The sequence below is a fragment of the Micrasema longulum genome, unplaced genomic scaffold (assembly GCF_059751315.1).
Source record: "Micrasema longulum isolate JH-2025_06_02 unplaced genomic scaffold, ASM5975131v1 h1tg000958l, whole genome shotgun sequence".
Lineage (NCBI taxonomy): Eukaryota > Metazoa > Arthropoda > Insecta > Trichoptera > Brachycentridae > Micrasema > Micrasema longulum.
The window spans coordinates 228,107-242,010 of record NW_028278149.1 but is presented as its reverse complement, the minus strand read 5'-3'; the positions used below and the strand labels follow the sequence as shown (position 1 = coordinate 242,010).

Here is a 13,904-nt window from a genome sequence, read left to right as displayed (position 1 = left end):
AATACTGACAAAATGTTGTTAATTGTTGGAAATCTCAATGGCTTTCATTGCAATCAAAATTTGTGAATTAGCACCATCATCGTGGACTGAACGTCTTACCTTCGTGTATATTATAAATGAGCACTGATGGGCTGTAATTGGAGTATCGATACAGTGTATTATGCAACATTTGATGTTCCAATACAGTCCATAATGCAATTGGATTGAATCTCAAATCGTGAGACATAATTTCACCTTACCCAATGAATGATTATGATCTAATTCAATCATAACAGATATGAGCTAGATTACAGCACGTCTAACAGCTACAGAGTGCATGGATGGTAAGTAATATAGCCTATATTTACATTATGGTTGAATCTGACAAAAAAATTGTTCATAGAAAAGGGAGTTTGATTAAAAGTCTTGAAGCTATTGAGCGCACGGAGAATTGAATTCTAGACCCCATTTAGAAAATTTATGAATTTGTAGGTGCCATATGAATTACCCTGATGAATAATATTATTGATAATCAATTATTAATTGTGCAAGAAAATTGCGAAAACGTATACGGTCTTACTTGGTGGAGGTATTTCACTTACCTGAAGCAGTTGGAGTAGGATCATGCTTATAATCCTTGCTTATGCGTCTAAAATTGGAAAGCCACCAACTTGTGCATTCCATAGGGTTTTATACATTCCATTTTAATGAAGACGTTGCTTATGCGTGCAATGTTCTACAATCTTACTAGAATAATAATAATATGTGTGGTTAGGGGAACGACAATGATGATGATAATTTTATTTTCTATTACTTACTGATCGGATCCGGACTTTAAACTTTGCCACTCCGGTGTGCAGTGACAGATATCGCCTTGTCAGTGGCCGTCCTCAAATCATTATCATCACAAGTTAACTGCATTTGTGGACATCACAGCAGATGAGGATCATCCTGCACCTCTCCAAAGTCACAGTTCATGTCACATCCCTCCAGAAAACCCCACCTTCGTTGATTGTATTTGCACCTTGACACCCTACCCTTAGTCTATTGAGAACTTTCCACGTAGGGAAGTCCAAACTGTGGGCGGTGTTTGTACTTTTAGATGGCATTATCCAGAGCCTATCGCCGAATTCATCTCTCTAAATATCCACTCTGCGTTTTTCTACAGAGATCTCCAAGTCAGTTGTGACTTTAGTAGTTTTTACTTTTGCTTCTAAGTTTCTGTATTTTATTTAAGTTTTTAGTCTATGACATCCGGATTTCCGTGACTCTAGACATCACATTTGTCGCAGAATATTACCGAACCGAATATTATTGTAGACGTCCGCGAGTATTCGTGTAATTTTCAATTTTCCAAGATGTTCTCCGTATTAGCCCGCAACGCGAATGCCTTGACCAGGAAGGTCGCCCCTAATATGCTCACCAAAGGATACCACGGCGGCACTCCCGGCGAGGTATGAACCATTCAAAAGTTATTATATAATCTGTCAATATCCCTTGCCCCTGATAAGTTTAATAAATATTTTTTAATGCAATATTAACGAGAGCTTTAAATGAATTTTAATATAACAATGAGCGCGTTATGCATAGTATTGTAGCCGTTTGAGTTTTCCCACATCAATGTTCTATTAATTTTTCTACAAAATGAAAAATAAAATCTTAACGGAACCGAAAAAATGTACTGGAAAATTCCTGTCTCTAATATAGGTGTTCATTTTTCAACATTGTATCATTCACCACCCTTGATTGATATTGCAACAAAGATGAAAAATATTTAGCATAAGGAATAGGGATGCCTAGGCATTTACATTTCTCTTCATTCTCAGGTCAATAAAACGGTAAGTGCTGGTTTCTTCCATCTCCGACAGATCAAATCCGTGCGAAGAAATATTCCTATAAATGCAACTAAAGCTCTTGTAAATGCTTATGTCGTTTCGCGTCTAGATTACTGTTATGGAATATACGCCAATCTCCCAAAATATCAAACTAATAAACTTCAATCTGTTTTCAATGCAGCAGCAAGGCTCATTACGGGAGTAAAAAAATATTCTCACATCTCACAACATCTTCGGGATTTGCATTGGTTAAAAAGCCCAGAGAGAATAAATTACAAGCTTTGCTGGACAGTATTCAAATCCCTTCATGAAATGGCTCCAAAATACCTATCGGACCTTTGTATTAGGGAAAATACATGTCAAAGAAAATCTACTCTGAGGTCATAATTTGATTCAGGAAGAGGAAAACTTGTCGAAATCCGGCGAAATTTATAAAAATAAAATATCAAAAAAAGCAATTGGTTGCTTACTTCTGCAGGGGAGAAACGAGGAGGGGGGAGTCTGATACTGCGCCGCGCTCCCCTCACTTCTCTCCCGCAGAAATAAGCAAAAACTAGTTTTTTTTTATATTTAATTTTTAATTTTTTTTTTATTCTAAATATTTTTTTAAATATGCCAATATGTCTTCGTGCCCATACTGAACATCGTGGTTTCGGATGTGACAGGGTTTAAAGAACACCTGTATAATACTTTTTAATATATAACATTTTTTGCTGTTAGGAGCAATCTAAATATAACTATGAACTGGGGTGTGGTCCCGTGGCTAGTGTCGCGGACACAGGGATCAGAGGTCCGAGCTTCGCACCCCGGTCACCACAACTTGGTTCTCATTTTCTAATAAATAAATAGTTTGGGTACATCATAAGAACACAACTACTCATTAAAAAAATAAATAAATAATAATAATCTGTCACTCAAAATAATGCTTCCAAAACCACACAGCTATGATATATTAAATATCCCGGCGGCCTCCGTAGTGTAGTGGTGAAGACGCTTGACTCACGCATGGAAGGTCCCGGGTTTCGATTCCTGGTGTGAACACAAATATTAAATGTGAGTTTTCTGTTTTTTTTTTATTATTTTTAATTACACCACAACAGGCCAGAAGGCCACATTCAAGTGACATTTATTTGACGTATAATCATCAGTGTGGTCAGATATGAAGCAAAGTGTAAACTTTGCAAATTTGACCACATAACCGAGTATCGTACGCAACTACACTGGCTCAGCATCAGGCATAGAAGAAACATTCACATTCTATCACTTCTTCACAATATTATAAATAATCCCACTTCGCCTGTTTATCTGAGAGAGCTCATCCAACCTCTTTCACAACACGGACTATCTCTTCGTTCTAGTAACGAGAGAACCCTTTCAATACCCTGTCATCGCTCTAATTTTTTTGCCTCCTCTTTCACAGTAGTAGCCGCTCGATTGTGGAATAATCTACCCACTAATGTTAGAGACGCCCCTTCTTTATTTACATTTAAGTCAAGATTGAAATGTCACTATCTAAATATTTAAATTGTTCCTTTATCCTTCTTCTTTCCTTCCCATCCCCTCTCCTCTCTTCATAGTATAGTGTTATTTTTTTAAATATTTATTTTTGTTAATCTTTGCTTTTAATTTTTGTATAAAATTTTAAGATTCAATATTTCCATGTATTTGTAATTTTCTTAATCTGAACGGTTTGGGTAGGTAGGAAGAAATTGCCTTAAGGCAATACGCCCGCCCTTATATGTATATTTATTGTATATGTAAATAAAGTGTCAAATAAATAAATAGATAAACGCATGCAAAAAATAAAAATCCATAAATAATCACTCGTGGGTAGAGAAGATTAAGAATTCCACCCCAGGAGTTTGGGAAACTCATTTGGTTCGGTACATTTTTGAAAACATTTTTGTGACCATACATAATATCAGTAATACAATATACATACAATCCAAAATAGTATGAAAACATAATATCAGAAACATTAAACACAATATTATTTATAGAAATTATATTAATAACTATCACTATCAAAAAGATTCAATTAATTTAGTCTCTGTGAATTCAAATCATCTCTTTATAAATATTTGATGATGTTCTATAGTAACGATTAACGAATTATTTGCAAAAGCTACTTACGCTAATGATCTGGTGTCAATTCATTTTATATTTTTATATCTTTTGTATGCTGACATAAATACATGTATGTGTACATATTTCATGTTATTTTTCATTTTCTTTTTACACCCATGTTTTAATATTGTTTTTTAGTTGTTAATTTTTGTACGTCTAACTAACTCATTATATTATTAATGATTATGATAAAATTATAAATAAACTTATCAATGAAACTTCTTGGTTTAGTTTTACTTTTTATTATTTTGACCAACGAGCGCTTTCGCCTAAGTAGGCATCTTCAAGGCTGGTCCAGTCCTTGTCCAGTCCAGTCCATTCCAGTCTTGAAGATGCCTACTTAGGCGAAAGCGCTCGTAGGTCAAAATAATAAAAAGTAAAACTAAACCAAGAAGTTTCATTGATAAGTTTATTTATAATTTTATCATATCATATCGAGTCCCTGTCCGTAGAACTCGTCAATCTGTACTCTTCGACATTCCTAACTCAATGACTAATTATTTAAAAAATAGCACTCTACGAAGAATACAGATTACCTATAATGACAGTTTTAGTGACATCGACATACTACATTGTAAATACCATATTTTTATCAGATCGGTTAAAGACATTTTAAATTTATCTCCTGCTTGACTTTTAATTTTTAATTTGATTTTTAATTTTGTCTTTCAATTTTAACTTTTTAATTTTAATTCTTAATTTTAACTTTTAATTTAAACTTTTAACTTAATTTTAATTTAAACTTTCAATTTTAACTTTTACTTTTAATTTTAATCATTTGATTTCAACTCTTAATTTATACTTACCTACATCTACTACCTGCATCGAATAATTTATTGTTGGTTGTGATTTTTTTACAATTAAATTGAAATGTTCATGGAAGCAGAGAGAGAGGGAGGAAAGTAGAGTAGCTTTACAATGTCTTCTCCTTTTTGTGAACTTTTTATGTAATATTTTTATTTTTACTTTTTTAGAATTAAATTATTTTTCCCCTCTCCTCCTGCATTCATTAGTGTGAAATCTTTAATTGGTCTTACTTTTTAAAATTGTTCTTTTGTACCTTGTTTTATATAAAGACTGTATGATTTCATTAATAAATAAATAAATAATCATTAACTATGGAGTTTTATAAAGAAATATCAACAAAAAACATCAATATCATTATATTATTGTTATATTTTATATTGTAAAAGGCACTTGTGCCGTATAATAAATAAATAAATATTTTTTAATTGCTGAACTTTTAGATTTACGATAATTTTTTTCAGAATCTTCCCTTCGACATCAGCAATCGCTACAAGCTGACGGCATATTTCTGTGTATTCTTCGGCTCTGGACTGGCCGCTCCCTACCTGATTGTGCGTCACCAGCTCCTCAAGGGCTAGGCTCTTCCACGACAGAAACTCGGTAAGAACTCGCCCACATAATATTAGTCTGATCGCAATTTTACTAGAGTGGACACACATCATAACCTTCTTTTTTTTAAAATATTTCTCTTCCGATTGGACCGCAGTTTGAAGTAAATCCTATTCGACTAACATAATACTGGTACACTTTTGTTGCTGACTGTTTTTTATAGGGACGCAATATCTCCTCCTATCATATAATTACTTCAGTTTCATTTAGGCTATACCCGTCTATTCAGAACCAATGTCTTTTGGATTTCCTAAATGACGTCATTTCCTAAACGACGTCATTTCCTAAATGACGTCATTTCCTAAATGACGTCATTTCCTAAATGACGTCATTTCCTAAATGACGTCTTTTCCTAAATGACGTCATTTCCTAAATGACGTCATTTCCTAAATGGCGTCATTTCCTAAATGAGAGACCATTGAATCCTTAAAAACAACCATAGTGAAAATTTATAATATCCAACCATATTGAAAGGTACAAATTAAGTCCATGCAAGTTGAACTAGTATTATTTTTATAGTTATGATATATATGACAATGATATATATATCAATAATTCATATCTTTTTTTTTCATGAGGAGTATGTTTCATTATTTGTCCTGTAAAAGCATTGATTTCATACTTACTACGTATTCCCTTCTCAAAAATTTTTTCGCTCTCTGTTGAAATAAATTTAAATATGAACAACTCTCTAGGGAGGAAATCCAGCCAGTCTGCAAGCATTTGGACATAATCAAACATTGTTGAATTACTACCTGGTAAAAGAAGAAGTATAAAAATTGGGAAATTGTTTTCAGGCATTGCCTAGTAGGTGATTTGGTTCAACATGATAAAGGTTTCAGTTCTTTTACTTCACAAAAGTCAACAGATGGAAGAGTTGAGGAAATGTGGATGTTCAAACATGGGCAGAATGGTGAATGTTACACAGTGTGTAAAGTGGCCACTTAAACCAGACAATGACAGGTCATAAGCCCTGTAAATGCCTAGACTTCCATATTCCCTTCTCAATTTTTTTTTCCCTCTGTTGAAATAATTTCAAATAGTGTTTTTTTTAAAACAATTTTGATGTCATTTACTAAATGAGATACACAATTTCACTCATCCTCCTTCCAATATCTTTCTCAGTCTTTCCATCCCTAGTTAACACACTGCCCAGACACGCAAATTCTTCTACCTGATTCAGAATATCTCCGTTCTCACATTTAGTTATATTTTCATCCCTTTCAAAAACCATCACTTTGGATTTATCAACATTCATAAGCAAATGGCTTCCCTCGCATACATCGTATACTTTTGTTACCAATAATTGCGGGTCTTCTTTGCTGCTAGCAAGAAGCACGAAGAAGACAGTTATGGCACTCATTTTTGCTCCCATTCTTAAATCTTACCGTTCTTTCATACAGTTATCGATGTATGCGTAAAAAGTAATCATAATAGGCTATTATCACTCAGGAGGAATATCGGATTTAACCTACTCTACAAATTAAAGATTCTCCTAGTGTTTATATAAGCCCTTATAATTAATATTTTCATTAATTATTTTCGTTTTGAAAACAAGGTCTTTCGAAAACGATCGTTTCGTAAGTTGGTAATAAATTTTGTCACAGAAGTTCCCGAATAATGCATTCATTTTAATGTTGGTAATGCCACAGGTCTCAGATAGAAATATAAGGAGAGTTGTCTGTGCATATTATCTCAAGCCCCCCACCTTACCCACTCTACACTCCAGTTCCAGGCACTGACAGATGAAAGTGAAAACGGATTACATCTTACATCTCGAATTTCTTTTATTATTTTATGGTCTTCAGCCTCTTCTAAATATTAAATTGAATTATCAATTTATCTTAAAAAATACAAATCACAACTCGTAGCGTTTGATAAGTGACAGGACACGCAAATGTAAACAAACGACACATAGAAAAAGGAAGCTATCTACAATACTCCATAGACTAGAATAAAATCCATAGACATTGATGAAAAAAAAACTGATGACATCACAAAACATCCGAAGACGTCACGAATTGTTTGTTTTTGGCACCATTCAAATTACTAGAATTTATCCTTTATATCTCCCTTACTTCTTAACAGATTTAAATAAGAATAGTACCGATCGGCTTGTGATTTTTTCGATCAATTTATTGACTAATAAAAAAAATCGAAAAAATCAGATTAATTTATTAGCTAATAAAAAAATCCATGATAATTGCCATTGTTTATTTTTTTCAGTTGCTGTTTGGAGAGAAAATGCGGAGTACACATTAGCAAGAGACACACGTTAGCGCTTATTTAAATTACATAATATAATTTACATTGAATTTCTTATGTTTTTTTGTAAATATTAAAATTGTTCTGAAAGAGAATATAACCTATTTGACGTTTTATTTTATATTTCATCTTGAAAAGGTTATATAAGGCTTTCATTTTCCAGGTTTGAGACGGTAAAATATATACGAGGTGTAATTAAGTGCGAAAGTTTTTTACGGTCACTGTTATCAATATGTTTCTTTTTTGGGTGATACCGTGTGTGTTGTTGTTGGAAACATATTGATATACAAAGTGTGTTCAGAAAATAACGGGAATTTTTTAATTTTGTGGGTTTGGAGAGTCCAATTGTCATTTTTTTAATTTATTATGTTGGTATACAAGGCCCTTAAGGTTTGCCAAAATTTTCAGCTGTATTCATTGTTTACATTGTCTGTGGCAGCCGCTAAGGTTAGACGTGTTTTTATGAGCTCAGCGATTTTTATAAGGACTCTTAGTAACACAATGTGGTGTAATAATTTTGGTGACGCTCTCGCGAGAGGCGTGAAAGTTATTTCCTTGATAGCTTAGAGGGCGCACGAACTTATCCAAGATGGTCCAGCAAGGTCAGCCAACACACACGTTATTAAGGACATTTACTGCCACTTAATATACAATGGAAATCGACTCACCTGTGTTGAAGTATTCCCCTCGCTCCACCAGATATTATTTGCGGGAATGATGCGGACGTTTAGTTCTTTCTTCATTCAGCTTTGTGATTAGGATTGGATATTGGATGCGGTGTGGTGCGGTAGTAATGCAGACACTTTAGCGGTAACTTTATATGATAGCGGCAGGAATATTATTTTTCGTTGATGGTTTTGAAAGCTCTGTGAGCTTCCAAGCCAGCATGGTTACGTGTGAATGTTTACTGCCGTTTATGTGTTTTGGTTTTCGGCTTTTCCTTGAGAAGTAGGAACCCGAGCAGCCTGGCAGTACCTACCGCATTGCAACAATTCACAAATTCCATATTCAAATAAAACTGGCATCTGTATTTTTCCTGACAAATTGAATGTCTTCTGTGATCCGCACGATAAATTAACAAATAACACATGTGGCGACATGATCTACTCTCAAATGAAGCGAATTCGCCTGCCCTGTCTCCCGTGCATCGCAAAACGGCAGGTCATTCGGTGCTTCGGCTAGTATTTTGTATTCGCCCAAACCATCTCTGATGTCTTCTCTCGGGTAAAAAACCCGAAGAATGAAATCGAGTGAAGATATGTCTGCCTCGAGTGTTGTGATTCACATCCATAACAGAGAATGGGTTTCATGCAGGCGTGATGTATGTCCGTTACATTTGGTTTTTAATAAAACAATAATCAAATATTTATATTTTATTTTGTTGAGTAAAAACTGACAATTTTATGATCCTGATACATATAAATTTCAATAGAGCATAATCGATATTACAATCAAATTTTTATCACATAATGAGTACCTACTTTAAAAAATATCTACTCACATAATATTGCGTTTGTTTTATCTATGTATTTCAAATACTCGTAATGCTAACTTCTATGGTTTATCAAATACGAAAAAAAGCCTGGAATAATATAACACATTTTAATTGCACTATTGGACGGTTTAAAATATCACTATTCTCAAACATTATTAAAAAAATATTTTTAGGTTTAAATTTTAATTCTAAAAATATATTCAAATGGTTTCAAGTCGGTGTCGTTCCAGAATTTCATTAATTTGAAAAAAAGGAGGCATTATTGACTGTATATAATATTTTAATGTAAAAAAATATTAATGGCACATTATCGGTTTAATTTTATTAGTTAACTTTGCGAGTAGGAAAATAGTTATTTGAAAGAGTGTTTTTCAATGAAATAATTATGAAACGATCATCGACAACCAATTTGAACAATTGTTCGTAAACCTATCGTAATATTAATAAAATACATATCATATAATTTATTGTAAAAAAATATCAAACCATGGTTTGAAAAACGATAAATATGAATATGGAAAAAAGGAAAAAATATTTGAATAAAATTCCGTTTTCCACAGATAAAATGTGAACGGTTTTTCTATGGCATTAAATATATAAATGGCTGTTAGTACAGTAGGTACCATAGGCAATTCAGTACGAAGAACCGACACCTCGATCGCTAAACAAAAAATAATATATACCAGTTTTTGCATTTTGCTGGTTGAAAAAATATAGTTATCAATCATGTCGTGGGGAAATTACTACAACTCGGTAACTTAGTAGGCAAACTAGTGATTCGTTACAATCATATTATGAACATTTGAATGTATGACTTATCTTTTCGTAGCATTCATTCATAGAGGAGGATAAAAAAATAGTGGGTAACTCACAAATGCTGATTTCGAAGTTACCAAGTCGTAAATACTCCGCGATATGAAAGAAGAATATTAAGAAAATATAATTTGTTTATATGGCTGTTGAATTGAACCAAGTAGACGTGTAAAAAAAAAAGAAAAAGCAGTTCGAGCCCCACGTTGGGCGCCATTATATAGAAGAACTGGGAGGGCAGATTACTTCTTCTGTCTCTTTTTCACCAACCTCCCAGTTCTTCTTTACAAGTACATTGGAAAAATGACCACCAAATTGCTAGGGTATATATTTAGGATGACCCAAGCAATACCAAGATTTAATTCTTAAAAAATTCGACTTTATCATTCTTAGTGGTATTTTGCAATTATCTGAATAAATGATCAGATAAAGAGAAAACCTCTTCTTTTTACTTTTCTAACACTGAACTGGAGGATTGAAATGTCAAGGTTCTCTGTCTATGGTTCAATTCAATTTGAAAGAGCAGCCATTTTGAATCGTCGGCCATTTTGGATCGTCAGCCATCTTGTGTCTAGCTGTCATGTGAGTATCCCGTGTTGGTGTAAGGCCCGCTGTATATGGAGCTACCGGTGTTGCTGATGGACTTGGCTCCCCTTCGCCTTGCAAGGATGACGAGAATGGCAGCCACTACGGCAAGCATGAGAATGAGGCCAGCGATGCAGATTGCTATTGCGAAGTTTCGCTGCGAAATGCAGATGGCGTCCTCTGGATTCTGGAAATTTACAATTCATGAATTACTGATTGATATTAGAACCTCTTTAAGAAGGAAGTGATCTAACGTTGGCTGTGTAACACTGCGTATCATGGGTATTTCCAACAGCGCCAGCGCAGACTGTTTTACCTCCCAGTTTCCAGAACCAACCTGCCTCTCTTTATTTATATATACGCCCATGGGCATTTTTATGGACACATTTATACATAGAAAATTATTATTACAAAATTAGAAAGACTCAATGGTTTATAGTAGACTTTGTGGGAGTGGAAGCGGGAGGGAGGTGTTTATAATTGAATTTGATTCAGTGATTGTTTGAAAGAAGACAACTTGTTATCAAAGAAATCAAGACTGGTATGTTTGCTGGCAGACCTAAGAATTCTGGGCATAGGGGAATGAAAACCATAGTTAGTTCTATGGTTATCGGTATGAAAGTTTTGTCTGAGGTTTCTAGTTGGGATATTAATTTTATTAAGCTTAGTAGTTCAGGCGCATCAAAGAGTGAGTTAAGAATGTTTGTCATTTATCAATTTATCATTATCACGAGGAACTTCAGCCCTACGGGAAATTGGATAAAAAAATGTTTTCTTGCGCGCGGTAAAAATTAGAGCATTAAATTGTACAGCAAAGTTTCTTGAAAATGTACAAAAAAAATAATAAAAAATATTTTAATAAAAGCGCACTATGATTGACGTCACTGGTTCATATGAACCAACCAATGATGCAAGAGTTTGGAAGGATATCCGGTTGGCTTACCGTAAATGAACCAATGGGCAAAACTAACAGAGAACAACTTCTGACGTCACACGCGGAGTTATTTCAGAAATACAAAACTTAAAAAAATCATAGCGCTGATAATACGATAATTAAAAAAAAAGGATAAGTAACCCTGAACTTCCTCATTGTGACATCAAGATTTGCGATAATGTTCTATAAAAATTTTAACGGTTTCAAAAAAGTTCAAAATGAACATGAATCGTGATGTATTAGGGGCATGGCCAATGCAATAATCGTTTTTGTGGGAATTCAAAATTTAAAATATTTTTTTATGCTACTGAAAAGCTGCAATAAATTTTTTGTACTTTTTTTATAGACCATGAATACTTTAACATTGCAAAAAAAAGTGATATTTCTCTATTAGAGGATATTGTGTGATGGATCAGATCCAGACCGAGATACTGGAGAGACAGAGGGCAGAATGAGCAGTGACTTGTGTATGCTGCAGTCAATGAAATCCCACCTGGACAACGTTCGCCTGAAGACCGCCCAAGAGATGGAGGGACAGTTGCACCTGATTATCTCAGGAGAACAAATTAGTTTTCTGTAACACAGATCTCTTAAAACATGACAAAGAATTGCATATCAAATTACCGTTTCTTTGGATGCAGTCCAAAGTATAATAAATTGAGTGATAGTATTTCCAAAATAAGGACTGAATAATCTGCAGTTTCATCTATTTGTAATAAATCTACCAATCAAAACATCATTTGTAAAATCTTGTCTATTTTATTTGTATATTATTTTTTGTCTAAATCTCCTACCTCACATGTAATTTTTATTATGGAATCTACACCTTTGGCATGGACTCCACCCATGCTTTAAATATGTTGAATTTTGAAGTGTCATGGAGATAAAACCATAGAAAGAAGAATTAACTGGAAGTGGCATAAATATTTTGAATATTTGAAAAGCTGTGTTGCCATTTTATTAATTTATTTCATTAATGTACTTGTATGATTTATTTATCATATTTAAAAAAGTGTGGAATAAATGGTGAATTTTTTAGTACAAAAAAGTTCATAAAAGACAAATTCTTGTCCTTGAAGGGTTTCTTCTATCTTATTCCACATCCGCTTCTAATACCTGTATGCCGAGTTATTCCTCAAAAGTAAGGGTGAGTTGAGGCTGGTTCTTACCTTAGCTCAAACGTTCTGTTGCTGAGTCGGTTTCTTAAAATTTTAACCGCACCTCATAAGTATTGAGGTCTACGTCGTAGCGCATAGAAATTTGATTAGTAATTAAATTTAATATAAGCAGATGCCTCCAGGAGACCCTATCGCTGGCCAGCACTCTCACGCCTCTTAATTTTGCTGAATAAAGCCTTCCAATCCTGGAATCATCCCGTGGGAGTTCGCAGGTGTAAAAACGAAGCAACCTGGTTTAAGGCTTTAAGCCAGGTCAATAACCGCACTCTTGAAAAGCTCGTTATAGAAGGCTGCTATATATATGTATTTGGATAATTTATATAGCGCCATTTTCTTGAAAATCACCTGAAGGGCGCTGTACAATAAATAAATATCCTAGCACGTCTTGCAGCTACAGAGCGCATGGACGATTGGGATTCCAGTTCCTCGTCTCCAATTGTGATATATTACAATTCTGATATATAGGAGCTAGATTACAGCACGTCTTGCAGCTACAGAATGCATGGACATTTAGTAATCTAGCCCCTATTTGCATTTTTTATTTTAATTTTATGTGACAATGTAGTTTAGAGTTTAAGTGATATTTAAAAAAAACTAAATAAAAAACGAATTTATTAAAATAGAAGTTAGATTATAACAAGTCTTGCAGCTACTGAGCGCATGGACGATTGGAATTCTAGACCCCATTTACCAAATTTAGATATTTAATAGTTGATAACATTTACCTATTGAAGCAGCTACTATTATTGTGGATAATGTATATAGCACCATTTTTGTGAAAATATCCCACACGTCTTGCAGCTACATAGCGCATTGACAGTTGGGATTCAAATTGCGTCCGTTCATGGACTTGGACCACCGTAACCTAATATTCTCCTCAAGCACTTACTCTTAAAACTCAGAAGTTTGATGTTTTGAGTTTATTAGTATGAATTGAGAGTACCTTTGTATGAATTGAGAGTACCTTTGTATGAATTGAGAGTACCAGAGAGAACAACAGCGATAGTTTGCAGAAGACCATGGAAAAATGTGTGAGTTGGCTAGGATCTCTACTGAATTAAAAGATCTCTTTAATGTTTACCTTCTCTTTAGTAACGAAGTCTGTATCGGGCGTCAGGTCAGTGGCCTCATTGACATACAGTCCAGAGAACACTTCGATCTTTGCAGGAGCCTCTTCGTCGTCTGATTGCCGGCGAACTCGGGGCTTGTTGCTTCCACAAGAATGTTCCTACGCATAACATAATTATCAAATTATAAAACTGGCATCTTAGCACAGTAGT

General features: G+C 34.2%; 2 protein-coding genes across 4 annotated transcripts in view; one reads left to right on the top strand and one right to left on the bottom strand.

Annotated features, from left to right (window-relative positions):
• Positions 1-1,226: 1,226 nt before the first annotated feature.
• Positions 1,227-7,726, top strand: LOC148277894 (cytochrome c oxidase subunit 7C, mitochondrial-like). The gene is made up of 3 exons (XM_088232227.1): positions 1,227-1,433; positions 5,210-5,348; positions 7,584-7,726. Exons 1-2 carry the CDS (start codon positions 1,338-1,340, stop codon positions 5,324-5,326), a joined length of 213 nt encoding a protein of 70 aa, XP_088088353.1. The 5' UTR covers positions 1,227-1,337; the 3' UTR covers positions 5,327-5,348; positions 7,584-7,726.
• A 2,646-nt stretch (positions 7,727-10,372) lies between these two features.
• The window catches only part of pio (zona pellucida domain-containing protein piopio), an 82,487-nt gene continuing 78,955 nt past the window's right edge, over positions 10,373-13,904 (bottom strand). For all 3 annotated transcript variants that reach the window (XM_088232245.1, XM_088232242.1, XM_088232246.1), the window contains 2 exons: positions 13,706-13,852; positions 10,373-10,699 (listed from right to left, as the gene is read on the bottom strand). In XM_088232245.1, coding sequence (XP_088088371.1) covers positions 10,499-10,699; positions 13,706-13,852 — 348 coding nt within the window. In that variant the 3' untranslated portion in view covers positions 10,373-10,498. The remainder of the gene's footprint in view (positions 10,700-13,705; positions 13,853-13,904) is intronic.

Coding starts and splice junctions, on each gene's coding strand:
- LOC148277894 (XM_088232227.1), top strand. CDS start 1,338: ATGTTCTCCGTATTAGCCCGCAACGCGAATGCCTTGACCAGGAAGGTC. Junction 1,434..5,209: donor ACGGCGGCACTCCCGGCGAG/GTATGAACCATT, acceptor AATTTTTTTCAG/AATCTTCCCTTCGACATCAG.